At 44.9% G+C, this 19,996-nt stretch overlaps 1 protein-coding gene across 1 annotated transcript in view; it reads left to right on the top strand.

The window, feature by feature from the left end:
- Window positions 1–19,996, top strand: part of LOC131902016 (collagen alpha-1(XXII) chain-like) — a 55,291-nt gene that overhangs the window by 26,892 nt on the left and 8,403 nt on the right. The window contains exons 7-13 of the mRNA XM_059253051.1: window positions 1,598–1,642; window positions 2,752–2,814; window positions 4,550–4,588; window positions 13,312–13,365; window positions 13,518–13,571; window positions 14,634–14,687; window positions 16,012–16,056. Of these exons, the coding sequence (XP_059109034.1) occupies window positions 1,598–1,642; window positions 2,752–2,814; window positions 4,550–4,588; window positions 13,312–13,365; window positions 13,518–13,571; window positions 14,634–14,687; window positions 16,012–16,056 (354 nt within the window). The remainder of the gene's footprint in view (window positions 1–1,597; window positions 1,643–2,751; window positions 2,815–4,549; window positions 4,589–13,311; window positions 13,366–13,517; window positions 13,572–14,633; window positions 14,688–16,011; window positions 16,057–19,996) is intronic.

The raw sequence follows: 19,996 nt of genomic DNA, 5'->3' as shown, positions 1-19,996 counted from the left end.
AGTATTTATACTCATTGGCATATGCTGAGGACACCTGTGATTGCTCTGAAGTAAATGGGCACCCATCAATAGAGTTATACCAATTAGTCTTTATTGTCACTTTGAAAGAGGGACCTCAGTTGAGGAATAGCCTCTGTCAGATTGGCCTTTGAGCGTATGTGGGACAATGTCTTGACTGATGATGGATGTTGATTTATGGTTGATGGGGGAGGGCCCAGCCCACTACAGGCTGCATCATCCCTAGGCAGTTGGATCTGGACTGTATAAGAAAGGAAGCCAAAGGGCTGGAGAGGTAGCTCAGTGTTTAAGAGCACTGGCTGGTCTTCCAGAGGAAGTTCTATTCTCAGCATCCTTACAGTGGCTCACAACCGTCCATAACTCCAATCCTAGGGTGGCTAATGCCCTCTTCTGGCTTCTGTAGGTACACATGTGGTACACAGACACACCTGCAGGCAAAATACTCATGCAAAATAAATGTTTTTTTTCAAAAAAGAAAGCTGAGTAAGTCATAGTGAAGGAGAGTCCAGAAGGAGCAAGCTGCATCTCTTCATGGTCTTTGCTTTAGTTACTGGCTTCAGGTTCCTGGCTTGTGTTCTTTCCCTGACTTCCCACATTGATGGACTGTGACCTGGAAGAGCAATGTGAAATAAACATTTTCCTCTCCAAGTTGTTTTCTTTTTATCAGAGTGTTTATTATAGCAACAGAAATGCAAACTAGAACAAGAGAGAAAATATTATTGTTAGGGATGGAATCAGGTGCAAATGGCCCAGTCATATGGTGATATCTTTATTTATGTAACACAAGAATTGTGTGTTTGTTCTCGGCTTGGCAATATTACAGGTGGCCACAGCACACAGATCATGTATAAACACACCAACAAGATCTTTCACACATTTTAAAATCGGAATGCAGCCTGTGTTTAGAAATTGCTTTAGACATGTCATACTTTGTATTTTAGTAAAAAAAAATTACACAAATTGATAATAGAAATCACAATTTTCTTTCTAACTAAGTTATACATTCAGATAAAATAAGAGCCCATAAAATTACTTCGTTTTTGTTCATTTATATTGTCTGTTGATCAATTGTATCATTTATTTATAAGGTGAAACCTGATGCTCTAATGTGCCTCTTGCTTTTGAAATGGTGGATCAAGATAAAGAGCACATCAGTCACCTCAAATACCTATAATTTATTTCCATCTGAATGAAACTTGACCCCTCTGACCAGTGCCCTCTCCATTCCCTGACTTCCCAGCCTGGAATCCTTGTTCTACTCTCTGATTTGTGTGACGTCTTTAGCTCCCATGTATGAATGAGAACATGGACTGTTCCCTTCTCTGTTCCTGGGTGTGTTTATAGCTTTGACCCTCCAGTGGCTGCACTGGGAGGTTGTGGTGAAAGTTGTCCATGCAGGTTTGCAGTTGGAGAACAGGACTCTCAGCTGAAGTCTGCAGTTTCCTGCTCAACTCTCTGACCAACCTGGCTTAGCATATGACTAGTTTTAGAGCCCACGGAGTGGTCAGTTCGCTCCTTTGAGAGATGGGGAGAATTAATATATCACCTTTATTGTTTCTTCTTGTCTTCTTTCCTGCAGGGTGAAAGGGGCTTCACTGGCCCTGTGGGACTCCCTGGGCAGAAGGTCAGTACCTGCATGGCATAGTGCTCTGTGCTTTAACCTCCACGGAAGCACGGCAGGGGTGTGTTAGATCATTGTCTCACCAGCCTCAGAGTTGCCTTGGATCTTGTTAAGATGCTACAAGAAGAGCAAGTGGCATGAGGTTCAAGCTGTGAGACTCTGCCCTGCCCAGAGCTGTACCTCTCAGCCTAAAAGTTTATAGAAAGAAGGGCATGGATGCCCAAGCCCACAAGTGTGCTCCAAAGAGGCTCTCCTCTCCAAAGGCAGTTAATGCTGCATCAGTCCTTGCAAGTTGATTAAATTCAAGAAGCATTTAAGACTTGACCTTTAGGAGTTATTTAAATCATATACACTATATAAATTTCTTGTGTACAAAGTTTGTAAACTCAGTGGTTGCATAAAGCAAGGTGCTCCCGTACGGTCCTCTGTCTTTGGTCACAAGCTGCCTCCTACGTCTCCCTCATTCTCCAACATGCTGCCTTCTCCATCACTCTTTTGGTCTTCAAACATAGATGGGTAGGATGTTCCAACAATAATGGTCACTGCATGGGGGGGGGCTTCACTTTTGCACAACTAATACCTTGTCTGGGGCTGAGGGTGAAGCTAGAGAAATGGGGACAGCTGCACCTCTTCATTAGCCCTGCTTCTGTCTTCTTGTATGTGCAGAGTTCTTTTTATCATCTCTGAACACTACGGCCCTCTCCATACCACCTCCCCTCTCCTCCCCAACCTTGGCCTCTCTCTTGTTTCTCATTCTTACTGTGTCTGTCTTGGTTTGTGATTTAAACACCATGGTATTAGTGCACACTTTCTCAGCACTGGGATGACACCATGATAAAGGAGTGTTTTAACATTCACACAAAAACTCTATCCTCAAATACCTGGGTCTGGCAGGGCACAGTGATTTGTGAACAAATTCAAGAAATGTGAGGGAAATAGGACTTAGATTCATCTTTCTCTTCCAAGATGACCTCATGATGCGGTCACCCAGAATGATTTCAGTTCTAGGGAGCAGGAGCAAGGTTGGCTGAGGGCAGCCTGTGAATACAGAAGTCCAGGAGAGCTGTTGTGGGTGATCTGACCTAATGTTCATTTTGCTTTTAACCCTTCAGGGAGATTCAGGACCCATTGGACTGACAGGTGCGCCAGGGCCCAAGGGAGAGAAAGGAGACACTGTAAGTAAGATGTTGCTTTTCTATATTAATGGGCCACATGGCTGGTGTGGGAGGCCCAGGGCTCCCCCATGCACCCCAGCCTGATCATATTGATCAGCAAGTGTGGGCTGAAGGTCTGGTGAATGCAGGCACTGAGTGAATCCAAGCCAAGGGACAAAGCACCTCTTTTTTCCACCAGGAAGAACTACCTGCTAGACATGGTCATAGTATTCTTTAGCTTTGTATCTCACTTTGTCCATCCCCAGAATTCTGTTCTTCCAAAGTGATAATACCCCTGTGATGCCTGAAATTGGCCATTTTGTAAGTGTTCTCTTCACTCTGGCCATCCCACATCCTTATTCTAATGGATATAAATCTACTATTTTTAATAATTGCATTATTGACAAATGTATTAAATAGACCAACTAAAAAGCAGACTTTCAGACAGGGTATAGAAATGTCTTAATACTGTCCTGTCTATAGGAGATATACTTTACATTCAAGAATACAAATAGGGGACTGGGAATGTGGTTCAGTTGTAGAGCATTTGTCTAGCTGACACAAGACCCTGAGTCCTATCCTCAGCAAGTGTGCATGCATGCACACTCACACACACATACGCACACAGACACACATACACAAATATCACACACACATGAGAAAGGAGGATTGAAAATATACATTTTGAAATTAGAAAAAATTGACAATGATCATACTATTATTAGACAAAATGGACTTTAGAATATAACAGTTCATAAAAAAGGGATACTTTAGGATAGAAGGGTCAGTTCTTTAAGGTTTCTTTAAGGTATATAGCAATGAACACAACCAACCAACAACAGAGCCTCAAGATGCATGACATACAATTGATAGAATTCAAAGGAAAAATCGACACCTTCACAACAATAGCTACAGCTTTGCATATTTCACTCCCAAGGAAAGCTAGAGCAGCCAGAAATGTAGCAAAATGGGAGTCTTCCCACATTGCTGCTGAGGAATCGTGCAGCCTCTGGGTGAACAGTCTTGTAGTTCTTGAAGGCCTAAAAATGGAGTTACTGTGCAATACAGTCCCTCCCCAAAGAAACACAAGCATATATTCACATAAAAACATGCATACACATTCAGAGTGCTATTCTTTTAATAATAAAGTAGCAACAACCCACTGGCCATTTTATAAAGGATGAGTAAATAAAGTGTGCTGGGTCGGTACATTCCCATATTAATGTACAACAAAGGAAGTTATGTTATGGGGTACGTCATGGATGAGCCTTTAGAAGACTTTGCTGAGTGAGAGGAGGTAGTCATTAAGGGAAACATTATTATACCTTATACTTACAATAGAAAACAGATCAGTGTTTGTTTAGGGCCGGGGATGGGAAATGGGGAGCAGCTGCTAGTGGGCTGGGCTCTTTTGCAAATAGTGAAGATATTCTGAAACTGATTGTGATTATTGTTGTATAACTCTAAGGAAATTAAAATTACTAATTAGATGCTTTAAATAGGTGAATTATATAGTGTGCAAATTATATCCCAATAAGGCTGTTATGAAAACAAGTATCTATAATGATAAATTATTGGAAAATTAAATGAGAGGACACTCATGAGAATCCACATTCAGTGAAGAACAGCATCATCTCTTTCAGAGGTACCCAGGCCTTGTTTATGAGATAGTATCCAGTTCCTTGAATCCTGGGGTGATGCCACACTACATAGATGCCCTGTCAGTAAACCTGTGCCTTCTGCTTTCCTTCTCTAGGGGAGAGGACCCTTCTTTCAAGGAGAAAAGGGTGAGAAGGTGAGCCTGCATTTATTGCTTTTCTCCAGGGCTCAGGCGTGGATTTGTGGGAGGTGTGTGTAGCTATGTTACCTTCTGTGGATTTGAGTGGGGAGAAGAAGGGCCCTGGCTGCAGGCCTGGGTTCTGTGTGTCCCCTGAGTGGGGTGGAAGAAGCAAATGCAGACACAGCAGGAAGAGAGAGGAGATAGAGACAGGAAATGGTGGTTGAGAGAAGTGGGAAGCAGGGACCGAAGGTCTTGGGGACCCAGAGAACAGTCCACTGGAGCAGTGTTTGAGAAGTGGAGGCCTGGGCAGGACACCCCAGTAGGGCCAGGAGCTTTTGCTGGACCTCACAGCCTAACTTAATACATCTTGAGATCACTTAAGACTGGCCACCCCAGTAGCGCATATTGCAGGAAGAGGGCTTGCTTCAGATGAAGCTGGCTTCCTGTGCTTAGGGCAGAGAGCAGCAATGGAGGCGGAGCCAGAGAAACTGTTTGAAGACCACCAGGCAGGACATCCTGTTTTGTCATCAGTGTGTTTGTCTAGCTTGCTTTTAAGGGAACATCACTTCACTTGCTTTGGATTTCCCGTAGGATCAGTTTTACAACCTACACTAACACATAGCTGTAATCTTAAGGTAGACACTCCTTTCCCTCTCTACTCCTAGCCTAGAGTAGTTCATTTGTGTGGGCACATTATGGTAATAAATGTGGGAAACAGCAAACACATAGAAATAAAGCATATAAAATGAATATCCATAGTGGTGAAGACAACACACAGACATTGCTGATAGCACTGGTGTGATGTTTATCTGGGTCACTTGGGGCCAGTTGGAGTCAGTAATGTCATCCCTTGTAAAACACAGTTTAAGATTTTGCTACAGTGTATCATTCCTACCCCAGGGTTGCTTTCTGTGCAAAGCAAAGCCTTTTGCTAAGGATGCACACAGATTCCCTAGTCAGCGTTCTGGCTGGCATAGATTCAGATTCATACATCTGACAGGGAATGGCAGGAGACACAGGGAGAGAGAAGTAGAGGAGTCAAATATGGGCTCGCTTGCTCTCAGTTAAGTTATGCTAAGGGGAAGTGATTTTCTTTTCCTTAATGCAACACCCGACATATTACTAGTGACTCTGAGTTTGTTATGAATGGGCTCAAACTGATGCAATTCCCCTAGAGAGGCATCCGAGAGACTTCATGGCATACATGTGTGTGTCACTGACGTTATTGGAGCACTGGCTCTTATGGGGACAGATCCTGTGCTGCTATGCCTTGGGATGGGTCCTGTCAGCTCCTTGAATAGGGCTGATTATGTCGCACAGGATCTGATCTATGAAAATATGAAAGAGGTGTTTAGGGAGAGCACATCTTTATTTAGCACTTGCCCTTCTGGGTTTACACTGAGAAGCATCATGAAATACATGTTTACATACCCACATAGACTCTATAAGAGAAACATGTATGAATAGTTGACATATGCAACTAGAAACAAATGATGATGTGTGGGGGGACACAGCATGAAAATGTAGCTATGCACATGAATAATTTAATCAAATCCTACACTGCAAGATCATGACTAGGAAAATAAAAAATGGCCAGAAATAGAGTATTTCGTCACTTTTCAAAACATTCTGTAAAATATACGTAACCCAAGTTATGGAGGGTAGGAAGAGTGATTACTGCAGTACCTCCACTTACGAGTGAAGGTGGGTGGGCAGAGCTAGGATAGGTGTCTAGGGAAAAAGAAATATCTCAAGTCAGTCTTGGGCATGCAGGCAAGTAATCACAGCTGCTTGGAAAGCTAAGTCAGGAGTATGGCAGCTTCAAACCAGCTTGAGTAACTTTGCTAGACTCTGATATATATATATATTGGGGAAAGAGATCAGTGAACTTGCCTAGCTTGCCTGAGGCTCTGAATGCAATGTGTGTGTGTGTGTATACAATACAATTTTCATCCTCCAACAGAGACCATTATTATCATGGTGTGGCTAATAGGACAGCCAGTATCTAAAAGGGCATTCTCACTTGACCCTGCTATGATTAAAGGGGATCATACAGGTGATATGTAGGTCTGTGCTCATACTGCTACTTCTCTGATCCCAACATGCCACACCCACCTTGAGCCATCCACATTGTAAGAATGGGCCCTTTTAGCCTGATGCAGTCACTCTCAGAGTCTTGTAGAATCAACCCCTCTTTGAAACTTCAAAATGAGAAGGGTTCGTCGGAGAAGGAAGGCTGCTGAGTGGAGTGGGAAATGAAAACAGAGCCCTGCCATGTGTGGATGATCTGGGTGCCTCCCTTCTAGAATAGTGGCCAGAGATGAGTTTCCAAAATCATACATTACTTAGTCATACCAGAGACATTATGTTTGGATATATGCTTCCTCAAAATCTCACATTTCAAAATCCCCATCTGCCAGCAGTAGTATTATAATTTGGGTATTTGAAATGTAATGAAGTTGTAAGAATAGAAACTTTATGAGTGGAATCAGTGTCCTTATGAGAGGGCCCCAAGGGAGACCCTCTTACCCCTTACACATGCCTAAGCAAGAAACTGTCCTCCAGGGACCAATGGGTAGCCCTCACCAGACAGTGAATCTACTCATGTCTTGACCTTGGACCTGCAGCATGCAGGACAGTTTGAAACAGCCTACTGTTTCTGTGTTTTCCACCTGGGTGGAGACAAAGGGTGTCTGAGAAAGAAGAATCATGGGCGATAGAAAGGACTCATGATTACACCTTTAGTTTGTGGTTTCTTTTTGGAAAAAGATGGTGTCAGCTATGGCGTCTATGTAGATCCATTGACCAATGCTGATGGTTTTGTCTAGAGTGCTGATTGGACTTTGTCTGGAGTCACGGTAGCGTGCAATGGTCGAACTCATGACATCAGCCCTTTTAATACAATCCAGTGTTTAGTTTTCAAACATTCTGAAGGAGGATGGACTGTGTCCAAGATCATAGAGTTGGTCAGTGAATGTAGTGAGGCTGGGGATCCCTGATACATACATGGCCATTCTGTCCCTTTCTGAATGTAATGTTGGTATCTAGGAATTCTCGACCCTCAAAACTGTTCTGTATGTAAACCAGCTTGTTTTATATAAAGATTTCATTGTAGAGCTTTTGGACAGGAAGATAAAAATGACATTTGTGTTTACACATATCAGCTTTGAACCTTTGTACATTGGTGCTCTGTTCTTAGCTGGCTGGTTCAGCACCCCAAGCTCCTTGCTTGTGCCTACGCATTAATGTGCATTATATCATTATTGAGTTGGGTAACTATGGCTAAGTTTCTTCTGCTTGTACAAAAATTAAAGGATTTAGGGGGAAATTAGTTTGGTTGTTTGTAATCTTCACATAGCCTTAGAGGCTGAGGGCAATACCAAAAGAATAAACTGTTTCTTTAGGAACTGTCTGTGGTGCTGAAGGACACCTTGGAAGATACTTGGTTTTTGAAGCATCTCAGAGCCCAGGGCTGAAATGGAATAGGGGAAGTCATCAATTTTCTTTTTCCCTTCATCTGACACACAGGTGCCTGTCAGATCACGAGGCCAAGTGCTTCAAACCAGAGGCTGAGAGCCTACATGGGCGAGGTTAATGTTGGATTGCTAGACTGTGTCAAGCAAGGCTAAGTGGGAGGACCCTAGGCGCTGGTTTACTGGTCCAGACCTTAGCTCAGCCACTTAGCAGCTGCATGGCCAGGGACCATGACTTCACCTCTGCAGTCCTGGCTTTCCACCTCTGTGGTTTGGCAAATATAGTAATACTAGAACCATACGGGTTTTTGCAAGGATTAGATGAACTAATAACTAAAATAAATTACTCACATTTGTGGAAAGAGTTCATGCATTACATATAATTACTCTTAGCACCAGCAGTATTCCGTTTTTTAATACCAAATGACATCTTTTGCACTTTTGTCACTAATAAGTTCTTGTCCCCAGAGGTTAGCAGCTGCAGAATGTCAGAGCTCTCCTGTGTCCTCCCCTCAAGGAGGAGTTCTGCGGCCTCTAAGACCACAGGCATCTGAGGGAGTGTTCACTGAAAGTATCTCACAGGTGCCAGTGTAGAGGTCCAGTTGTTTTTTCAGTTCACCTAAAATTCACATGGCATCTAAGAGTAATAGCAGCATCAAGAGTTTAGAAGCACTCCCTCCCTCCCAGGAGTCTTGCCCTGCTCTTTAGCTTAACTTTGGGGCTGGACATTCTTTTTACAGTGGATCTGGGAACTGGTGATTGTACCAGCATATGTGGTCGAGCTTGGGTTTAAGATCATGTTGTCTGGCTCCATAGTCTGTATTTGTCTGTGCTGAGAAGTACTTCTCACACTTGAGCCAGCGAATGAACAACCTGGAAGATCTATTAAATCAACTGGCTAGATCCTGGAGTATCTCATTCATTAAGACTGCCATGGGTGAGGGAACATGTCTGTCTAATAAGGTTCCAGGCAGTACTGCTAGTGCTGGCCCAGGATCCTCTCACTTTGAGGGCCACTGCCTAGAAAGTTCCTGATACTTTTCTTGGAGGGTCTGCTTGGCATCCTTGCTGCCAAATAGATGAAGAATCCCATTGGCACAGTTCCTCCAGCTGAGGACACTTAGAAATGAGCCATGGCAGTCAGCTCTCCAAGGGAGCAAGAGACATCTGCTGTTTAGTAATTACATCTGGTCAATGAAGTACTGAAAATTCCCCAAGGCTCTGGATACTGACAAGTGGGTGTAGGTATATGAGTAATGTCCTGCTAGATGTTGTCTTCTGTGGGTCTCCCAATGGAATCCTGGAGACAGTCACATGGGGCAGAGGAGTCCAAGTCTGGACTTGGAATCAAAATGAAAAATTTGAGTAAGAATTTCAGGCATGGAATTGGGAAGATACCCCTCCCAGCAGCCTTCATTGTTTTCTTGCAATGGGTGCATGTGCATTATCGATTTGCAATTTTTCTAACAGACCAAGCAATGAGTTTCCTTTCATAAATGAAATGACAGCAGCACCTTGCTTGGTTTGAAGTTCCCTGTCTTGAGAGCATTTCCTGGCCACTCTTGGACCAGAAACAGGATTCCTCCCTGTATCATGCCTTCTGCAGTGGATGAAGTCAAGGCACAGGAGGAAACATATGTTAGTTCAGTACTGATGCTACAACCAAAGACCTGGGATGGGGCAAATTTTAATTTACTCTTTGAAAATTTTGTATATACATACAGTATATGTAGTTCATATCCACTTCTCCCAGAACCCTATTACATCTTCTCCCACATTCATTCATTCATTCATTCATTCATTCATTCATTCATTCATTCTTCATTTCATTTTAACCCACTGAGTCCAATTAGTGTTACCCATATGCAGTTAGTGCTACCTATATGTTTGCTGTGAGATTGCATCTCCTAGAAATGTCAGAGAAGCTGCACCCATGAAGTCTGACCATATTGGCTGCCTGAGCAAGGCCTAAACAAGGATAAACCTAGTAGACATGCTAACATGGAAGGGAGAAATCTTACAGGGCCCCAACCCTGAGCAAAGAACAATAGGCCACTAAGGAATTCGGAGAGTAGGAGAAAGTGTTGTCCTCAGAGAAGAGCATCCCAATTGATCAGCCCTGAAATCGTGTGTGTGAGTGTGTGTGTGTGTGTGTGTGTGTGTGTGTGTGTGTGTGTGTGTGTATTGGGCAGGCTTAGGAATACACACACACACACACACACACACACACACACACACACACATGAATGCATACATACCCATTTATGTAACAAAGAAACAGAGGCCATAAATTTGAGAGAGAGAGAGCAAGGTGAGTGATGTGGTGTATATGGGACAGGTTAGAGAGAGGAAAGGGAAAAGGAAAAATTATGTATTTTAATTTGAAAAAAATTAAAATTTATAATGTACACATTTATATAAGAGAGATTGAGACAGAGAGAGTAGAGTAGAGTGGGGGGAGTTGTTATATTGTCTGACTTAGAAAATCATCCTTCAGTATTTATTATACAAAGGAGTAGCCCATGCTTGTATCAAATCACTATGGAGTCAGTTCTGTTAGACAGTCATCTAAAACTAAGCTGTCCATGGCCGTGGACAGTCCAGCTTCTTATGCTAGGTGTTGATTCCCCAACGATACATCAGAGCTTGTCACTAGCCTGCCTTAGGCCATCAAGACTAAGAGATGTGGGAGAGTTTAAAGCTGCAGTGTGCCAGTTCTTGAGGCCATTCTCTTTTCGCTACACTGGGCTGTTCACTGTGCTCTGGTGGGCCATATGGCCAAGCCTCATTTTGGAACATGGGTCCATCATAACTTTCCCTTCAAAACCAAAGGGATCTAGAAAGGATTGGTGCCCAGGGAACATCTGCAGAGCCCTTGGGCCATATCAGGAACTGGTGCCATGTCCTCTTGTTTCCTTGTCTCAGAGTTTCCAGATAATGTAGGGCCCAGACTGCAGGGGCCTCTTCTTGGTGTCCCTGCAAGAGAACAACAAGCTAGAAAAAGAGACAACTGTGAGGACAGGCAAAGTTCCGGAACTCCCCAGAGTTCTCTGACATTGTCACCGGTCACACCCCTGACCCCCTTTATTAGACGCCCCTTGGACTAATTGTGCCCCGCTGTCCTTACTTTTATTCTCAAGGCAGGAGCCCATCTGACACCTCTTCCCTGCTTCCAGCTGCAGGATAGCCAAACCTATAGGAGCCAGAAGACAGACTGGCCTTCCAAAGAACGTCCTATTTCAAGTGGGTCACCGGTGTGTCTGGAGAACTCTGCACCAAGTACCCAGATAGACCTCATTCTGAGTGACGCACTCCAGGGGGAAATTCCTCAGAGGAAGTAATTATTCTTTTGAGATGTTTTTCTTTTGGAAAAGTTTGGACTTAACTTTTTAGGATAGAAGGATATAGAGTTAAGGAGGCTGGAATACTTCCAGTGGATGAGCAGTGAAAAAAGGGATCTGGAACATGGGCTTTGGAGACAGGTAGAGAATATGGGGTTTGATCTTTCCCTGTACTTGACCACTGTTTTGGAATCTTTGCCCTGTGCTGATGTTCTAGCTCCTGTGATATAAAGAGACTACAATAATTTCTAGTGCAGTTGGATTTGCTGAGGCTGAAGGAGGAGAGAGCATGGTCCCTGGAGAGGGGAGCTATGATGGCATACTCAGGCATTAACTCCTCCAACTTGTCTAATCTTGCTATGTGGGCTCCTGAGTGGTCCTGAGAGACCACTCTCTGCTCTATGATGACAGCATTTGGTCTCTCTCTATAGGATCATAAAGCATCACTGGACTGATGTGTGTCCAGAAGCTATGGCAGAGGTGAAAAGGCATTATCTGGGGTCCCCAGTCAAGCTTTCTACAGTAAACGTTGTGGCTTTAGGCAAAGCAGTTCACCTTCCTGTGCTTTCATTTTATGAGTGTGGAGACCCACAAAGGTTTCCTAGTGAGATCTGAGCTTGCTTTACCCAGCAGAGCTGACTAGAGGATTGGTTGGCTATGTGCATGGTTACTAGGTGATTGGAAGAGTCTGCACTTGGCTAAGCTAGAGGGGGGTCTTTGCTCCACCCCTTGGCATTCCTACAAATTCCCTTTAGAAGAGACAGGAGGGGTCAGTGGATAAGGATCCAGGCCCTCCCGAGGCTGTCCTGTGTTTCTGTCTGTTTCTCTCCCCTCTATCCTTCTATCTAAATCTCTTATCCCTCACTCCTCAAGAGTACTCTGGGATAAAATGTGGGAGCCGGTCTCCCAGATGGCCTCCCACATCTGAGCTAAGTGAAATGTGGATAAATGGTGATTGTGGGGATGAGTTACATTTAGAGATGACTGCAGAGCACCTAGTGCTAGGCTCATGGTAAACATACAATAACAATGAAGCCAGGGTTGTAGTATATTCGCTGTTTCTTTAATCATAATTGTTATGGCTCAAAAAATAATTGTTATGGCTTTATTATCACTGTTGACTCTTCCCTGACAGACGTAATTATGCCAGTAAGTATTTGCATTCAGTCAATGCTTAGTCTCTTCAGGACTCACCTCTACCTGAAGTGATGAGCTCTTCCTATCCCTGGAGAGCCAAACAAGGTGTTTTCTCCCCAGTTTGCTGATGGGTAAATGGAAACCAAGGAGACCTTACCATGGTGGCACTTCCCCAGGAAAGATGATTATGACAGTCTGATCCAAAAGGACTCCATGGAGGCCCCAGTGTCCTAGCAAATGACTGACCACAGAAATATTGTTCACTTAGAGCAATCCTTCCTCTTGGGGAACTTCCCCAGTTAGACATGTGCCTTACCAGGAAATCAATAAAATCTCTCTTCTTTCCCCAAATCTTGGATAGATATAAGAGTTACTGATCAAATACTGCCTTAGCTTCCTCTTTTCGTTCCACACGTGTGATTGACCCTCAAACTCTTCTGAGCCCATGGTGAAAGAGAAGGAGGCTACAGTGGCCTGGGCATCGCCACCATTCACCAGCAAACACCTTTGTGTATTCTGTATGTGACTCAGGTTTCTTCTCGAGGTTCCCAGGGGCTGTTGCCCACCTCCCTCTGTGCTCTGGGTCACTGCTGTCTCTTCGTATGCCCATGAAAAGGTTCTATAGGCAAAGACGGCATGGAGAACTGTGGTAAACAGAGCATATTTGAGGCTACAGGAACACTCATGGTTTTCTTGGTCCAGCCTCCTCCTCCTGCTTGATGCTTTCTCACTATCCCTTTGCTGTCTTTTTCCTGTACCATTTGGTGTTCTCTTTCTCTCCTTTTAGGGATCCATGGGCCCACCTGGACCACCTGGAAGAGATGGCAATAAAGGCATGAGAGTAAGTTCTGGGATTTTACCATTTGAGCTCTTCATCACTGTGAGTTCTGGGCTATGGGGAATGGACACCCCAGGCATCTTGCAGCCACTTTGGGATGCCTGGGCCTGCCTGCATCATTGTGTTGATTGTGACCATGTGATGATTTTGTACAGGGGGAACCAGGAGAGCTGGGAGAGCCAGGGCTGCCTGGAGAGGTGGGCATGCGGGTAAGTATTGCTGAGAGCTGCTTATGTCCTCAGGGTACAGACAGTTCTCAGGGGTGCAAACCAGTTGCTTTAGATATTCATGAGATGCTTGGGTGGGTTTCTCTGCTTCTTTCTCATGCAACTTCATACGGTTGGGTGTCTGTCTACACAAGTATAATTCCTCCTGAATTCTTACAAAAATGTGTCATACAATTGAAAAATTTATTATGCTCTATAGCAGTAGAGACTTGAGGGATCATTCCACACCAATCCAAATGGAGCTTGCTAGTCCTCTTCAATTGGTGCCTTGTAGCCAGTGGTTTGGATGCCATTGTAATGTATATAACTTTTACATACTCATGGCCTTGGGCATCCTTTCTTATTTTCATTCGTTTTCAACTAAAATCAGTGAAGCACTAAGCATGTAGGTGTGTGTGTCTGTGTGTGTGTCTGTGTGTGTGTGGGGGGGCATGTACCACATTTTTGTTTCTGTAGAGTAGTTTATAAAAGTTGGAATAGCTTTGACAGAAGAAATGCCCATTTATTTTTATTCTAGTGGATTTCTCATAGATATGTACAAATGTGTTGTCCTCAGACTGTAGACGTTTCTGCTTAAGCCAGGCTGTGCTCAGAAGTCTGGTAGACCCTTTGACAGCACTTGCCCAGGCTGCACAAACCATGTGGCTACTTGAAAACTTCAGCCACAGCCGTCAGCTTCACAGGTTCAGGAGCCACCAACCTGTCTGGGTCAGACCATGAGAAGGCTGGGGGACTTGGGGCAAGTGGAAAAGGGACTGTTACCTGTGGGCTGCTAATGACTCAGAGGCCATGTTATTAGCTTTTCCTTGAAGTTCAGCATGCCTTCCTGTGACTGGGCCTTCACCAGGCATCAGGTGGGAGGAACAGCCAAGGATGATGAGGCAGAAATCAAGGAGTATCTACTGGAGACCCCCTGTACAGGCAGTGTGGGTCGCACACTAACATAAGAAGCAGTGCGTCCTTCTAAAAAGAACATTGGCTGAGAAGTGTTTGTCTTTTTTTTTTTTTTTCATCCCATCTTTCCTTGTGGACTCTCTTCTGCAGGGGCCTCAGGGACCTCCTGGACTGCCAGGACCTGCAGGGCAAGTTGGAACTCCAGTAAGTAAAGACACTTGTCTGGGAGCTGGCTCTGTTCCTCTCTGCAGGTGTCATGGCCTGGCTCTCCAGCCTGCCTTTCTCCTCAGTCTATACCATTATCACTTGCTGGTTGGATGTTAAGGAAAACTTAGTTTCTCTTAGAGTAGAAACTCTTAAATACTGTGAAACTCATGAGTCACCAGAGTAACAAGTTTAAATGTACATTCCTGGGGTCCCTTTCCTTAATGAAGCAGGGCAGAGCCTTGGAGTGTGTGACACTTGTGGAAGCCATTTTTACTCACATGTAGTCATCTCCTCCTGGAAGGAAGGTAGAGTCTAGAGAATCCCCAGCTCCCACACTAGGGCTAGATGCTGGACAGGGATCAGAGTGTCCTTTGTTTAAAGAGATGAACAACATTCAGTTATGGCATATAATGAGCACAATGGCTTCTTCTTGGTCATTAAACCATTATTTTTGAGCCTCAGTAAAAGGAATTTGAGATTATCTACAAATTAAAGAAACTATATAAATATTATTAAACACAACAGCTGCATTGCCTTGTGGATATTCAAGACCCTCTGGTGTCAGTATGCATGGCCACAGTAGTTAGATGCAACTAGGATGCTATTGTGTCCTCTCACCCTTTGGAACAGGGTGGTCTGCAGATCTCTTTTCCTTAAATGAGCATCTCAAGGCTTTGGTCCTTATGCTCTTCTGTAGATCAAAGATGTTATATGTTATCCCTGGGGTCAGTATCAGTCTGGGAAGTATCTTCTATGCTTCACAGTTTTTCTGCATACTATGAGGATCTCCTCCACGAAAGAAGAGGAGAGGGAGGGACCACAGGGGAGTGCGGGTTCATAGCACAGGGTCTAGGTACTGCTCTAGAGGAAGGTAGGTGGACACAGGTCTCTGCTTTTTCTCTGGGGTAGGTAGAGCAGAGGCTGATAAAGGGAACTAGAGCTTCTGAGTCCATGTTGGAGCTCCTACCTGGCATTGGTGATGGTAACAGAACAGTAGTCTCCAGGTGGCTGTGGGGCTGATGCAGGGGTCTTTCCTTGATCCAGGGGAGCTGAGATGTGTTCCTGTATGTAGCTTTGAGGACCTATAGCCCGGGCCAGGGAGACAATCCCAGCAGCACACCTGGAAGTGACTGGGTTCAAGGTAGAGGTTAAGGGGGGAACTGAGGCTTCCTGGTGATTGTAGTTGGATGACACAGTGAGACAGGATCTTCTCCACCATGCTATGGACCTGTGTGCAATGAAGTTTTTCCTGAGGCCTCCAGAGAGTGAGTGAGCACAGGGAGGTCACATTGTGAGGTGTCATTGCTTTTTCTCTCCCCAGGGTCTCCAAGGAGAACGAGGTCAAAGGGGAGCTCCAGGAGAAAAGGTATTTAAAGTACATACTGGCTGATTAATACCACTTCTGTAGGTGAGTGTTGAAACTCCAGGGGAAAAGTGTCCTGACTGTTTGGGGAGTCAGGTGACACCTTGAGCTGCTAGGACAGCTCTGGCAGCTGGACCTACAAATGGAACAGCTCATCTCTGGAGGGAAAGGTATCCCAGATACCTTGAGCTACTAGGACACAGAGAGAATGCTGTAGAGAGAGAGAGAATGCTGGGGCCTTTTCACATGTGTGTGTGTGTGTGTGTGTGTGTGTGTGTGTGTGTGTGTGCATGCACATGTATGTGTGTTCATGTGTGCATATGTGTGTGGCAGGCGGGCATGTGCTAGCTCATTTTATTCCATGAAAACAAAATGCACCAATGGTGCAGAAGCTTGGTGCTAAAAAGTCCTAGTGGTACCAGGGACTCATATCTTACGTGGAGCTGTATATAATTTCTTAGTTCTCATTTGCTCCTTCGATCTGTGTAATGCTGGGTATGTTCAGCGTTCCTCTGGGAGCCAAGGGCTGCAAATCCCGCCCCCTCCCTCTCAGAGCCCTCTTTCCCAGCCCATGCTTCAGTGTCTTAAGATTTGGACAAGATCCAAGTCTTCTTAGAGCTGGAACTTGCCCCCTTCCCTCAGGTGGGGTTTGACACCCTAGCAGACTGCACCCCATTCTCTCTTCCTACAGCATGTGTTTCTTCAGTCCTGCATGAGATGTTTTCATGAAGTAATTTGGTTTTCTTTTAGTCCACTTGGAATGTAGTGAAACTTAGTTTCCAATCTCCCCTTCCTGGGGTCTCCACAGCCTAGATGCTGACACAATCCTACAGATTTTCTCATAGGTACCTAGTTCATGTCATAGAGCCACATAAAATATGCTGGTCGATGTCCCATAATTCCTCTTTGTCTTTGCTGTGGGAAGGCTAGGGATATTTTAAAAGATTTATTTTTATCTTAGGAGTGCCTGCTTGTAGGTATGTAGTGTGCCATGTACATGTCCAGCTCCCTTAGAATCCAGAAAAGGGTTCAAATTCTTTGGAACTAGAGTTACAAGCAGTTGTGAGCGGCCATGTAGCTCCTGGGAAGCAAGCTTGGGCCCGCTGCAAGAGTAGCTAGTGTTCTTAACTGCTGAGCTAACTTTCCAGCCCGAAGGCTACTGTTTTTAGTGTCTTATTTTTGTACCTTCCATTTCACCAAACATGTCTGGTCTGTCTGTCTTTCTTGTCCCCCCTCTCCTTACTCCCTCCCATCCTCCTTCCATCCTCCCTGACTTCCTCTCTTCTCCACTCTCCTCCCCTCCCATCTTCTCTTTCCTGTATTTAGCCTGGATTTCTGTCTCAGCCTCTCTGTTCTGTTCATGCCCGCACCCCCCCCCCCCCACACACACTTTGTTTCTCTCTCCCCTGTCCATCTGTCTCTTTGCCTGCATTTCTCTCACCCTATTTCTTACCTGTGTATGTTCTGTCTGTTTCCACCTCCTTGGCCCCATCTTCCTCTGTCTCTTTCTCTCTGTGACTCCCTCCTGAGCTCTCTTACCATTGCCTGCTGCCTCTGTATCTCCCCATTTCTTTCTTGTCTTTGACCTGCTCTCTGCCTCACTGCCTAGCTCTCTTATCTCCCGTCTGTCAGCCCCCTCCCTGCTCCCCTCATCTGTGCTCTCATCCCTGATCCTCTGTTTGTGTCCATCCCTGCTTGCTGCCTGGTGCATCTGCTGTTGAGACATGATGCAGACGACTGAGCTGACAAGGTCCAGGTGTCCAGCCAGGTCTGCCTCATCTTTGATCTGTCCCTGTTTGAGCTACATCTGGGAGAACTCTGGGCTCTGGACTTGACTCAATTTGGGCTTTGGATGTGAAGACATAAATGGAGGACCAGGGCATAGGCAGAGCCTTCTGCTTTGAGTCAGAACTTATAGATTTGTGTCTGGCTATCAGGCCCACCTTTGCTCTGAACTCTGGGCAGGGCCCAAGTACCAGGTGACATTTAGCAGGGAGAGCATTCTGCACTGGAAATCAGGAGTTTCTGCTATTTTTGATGTTTCCATCTCAGTGGCTTTGGATACAGGCATAACCCTAGCTAGAGAAGAGGAGTGAGGCACCATAGACACTAAGACTTGTAACTCACTGAGCATAGGCAGCCAAAGGGAGCCTGGCATGTTGTGCTGAAGACCCTACCCAGGCCTTGGGATAGTGGAAATAGGCTGAGGATTTTGGGTCAAGATGCCTGAGGATTGTTTTCACTTGCATTTACACAATTGGTTTGATCATATAGCTTCTTAACTCTGAGCCTTGGTTTTCTCATTCACCTATGCTCAAGCTGTCCAACATCACAGGGGATAGGAAGGAGGTAATGCATAATAACAGGTGTAGAACCCTTGGGCAGAGAGAGAATATGCAGACATCACTTTTCTCCATGGCCCAAACCTCCTGTGATTAGGAGGCTTTCTGAAAGAATTACCATATAGTACTGTAAAGTAGAAATCAATGTTCAAGACATACTAAGTCATTTCTAGAAAGTAGAAAACACCCATCGTGGTTACATTTGTACGGTGCAGATGAAAGGAAATTACAACTTGCATGGTAAGAGAGCTAGCTGCTGGAACAACCCCCAAGTTCAAGCCAGTAGGTTCCGGGAGGAGGGTGCTAGGATAGCTGTGCGTGATTAACTGGGATGTAGCACTTGGGCAGCTCTGTTGGGCAGCTCTGCCATATCTCCTACTTCACATGGGCAGGAGAAGCATCAGTGCTTGCCCCACCCCCACCCCCAGAGAGGAGCATTCCTCAGTTAGCCAGTGGTCCTCAGAGGGAATAGGAGCAGGGCAGCTTTCTCCTAGAGGAAGCCCCACCTGCCCTGCATTCACAGAGGTAGGTAGGCTGTAGCCAACACAGTTGAGCTCCTCAGACAAGTCAGTGACAGACACGACTCTTCACTCACATGTCCAAAACCAGCTTCTGGAAGGAGGCACCAAAACACAACAAAAGAAAACGAAACCAAAAAAAAAAAAAAAATGAAAGAAATGGAGAACAATTCTGAAAATAGAGCCCCAGGGAAACAGAAGAGTCCAGAATAACTTTCATGTGTTTCTGCAACTCAGTTAATGTTACCTAGAGCTGTACCATGGGGTTCTAGGCTGGGCCTAGGGGACACAATATTGTAGAGGATGGCCAGGCCTTATGTCTTCCTGTAGATAGGATAATAAATGCAATTTGAATTAGGGGAGATGAAGCAGAGAAAATTGAGTCCATCCTGGAGCAGAATAGGGCATCAAATTAGCTCAAGATATCAAGGAAGTGAATTGGAGCTGAGCCATGAGAAAGAAAGAGGCCATGCCAACTGAGGCACCCCAAGAATATCCTAATATTAGCATGAGTGACCACAGCAGACTGTTTGCCTTTCTCCCTCACCTGAGCCACTGCAGCTCTTCTGGATGAGGACTCCGGCTCAGGACACTAGACATCAGCTCACTCATAGGGAGCACACTGGTTTCCATTGACTTCAGCTAAAGCAAGCTAGCATGTGGCAGAGAGAAGGTTGATACATCTCACTGATTCATTGGTGTCTTGAGGGAGGAATTATTATTCCCAGGAAGTACAGAAAGGATGCTTGTCCAAGGTACTACATTGAATAGAAGGTTCAAACCAACTGCGCACGAATGTGAGCAGACGGGATGGGTATTAGATAGATGGGGTGGATGCTGGCATGTTCTTAGCTAGTGGTTAGTTCTTAGGTCCATTCCAAGGGCAAGGAGCCTCGTGAGTATTCATATTTGCTGGATGAGTGGATAATACACACAGTGTGCCTGCCATTTTACTAACTATGTTACAAATACCACATATCTATTTCTTTTACTCACATAAAGATTCACGTGATGAGGAGACTATGATACCCCTGGGCCACACAGGGAAACAGAGATCTATAGTTTCTCTCGTGTTTCATCTCT

The sequence above is a fragment of the Peromyscus eremicus genome, unplaced genomic scaffold, assembly GCF_949786415.1.
Source record: "Peromyscus eremicus unplaced genomic scaffold, PerEre_H2_v1 PerEre#2#unplaced_1208, whole genome shotgun sequence".
NCBI lineage: Eukaryota > Metazoa > Chordata > Mammalia > Rodentia > Cricetidae > Peromyscus > Peromyscus eremicus.
The sequence above is the reverse complement of the archived record's forward strand: the minus strand, read 5'-3'. Positions and strand labels throughout refer to the sequence as shown.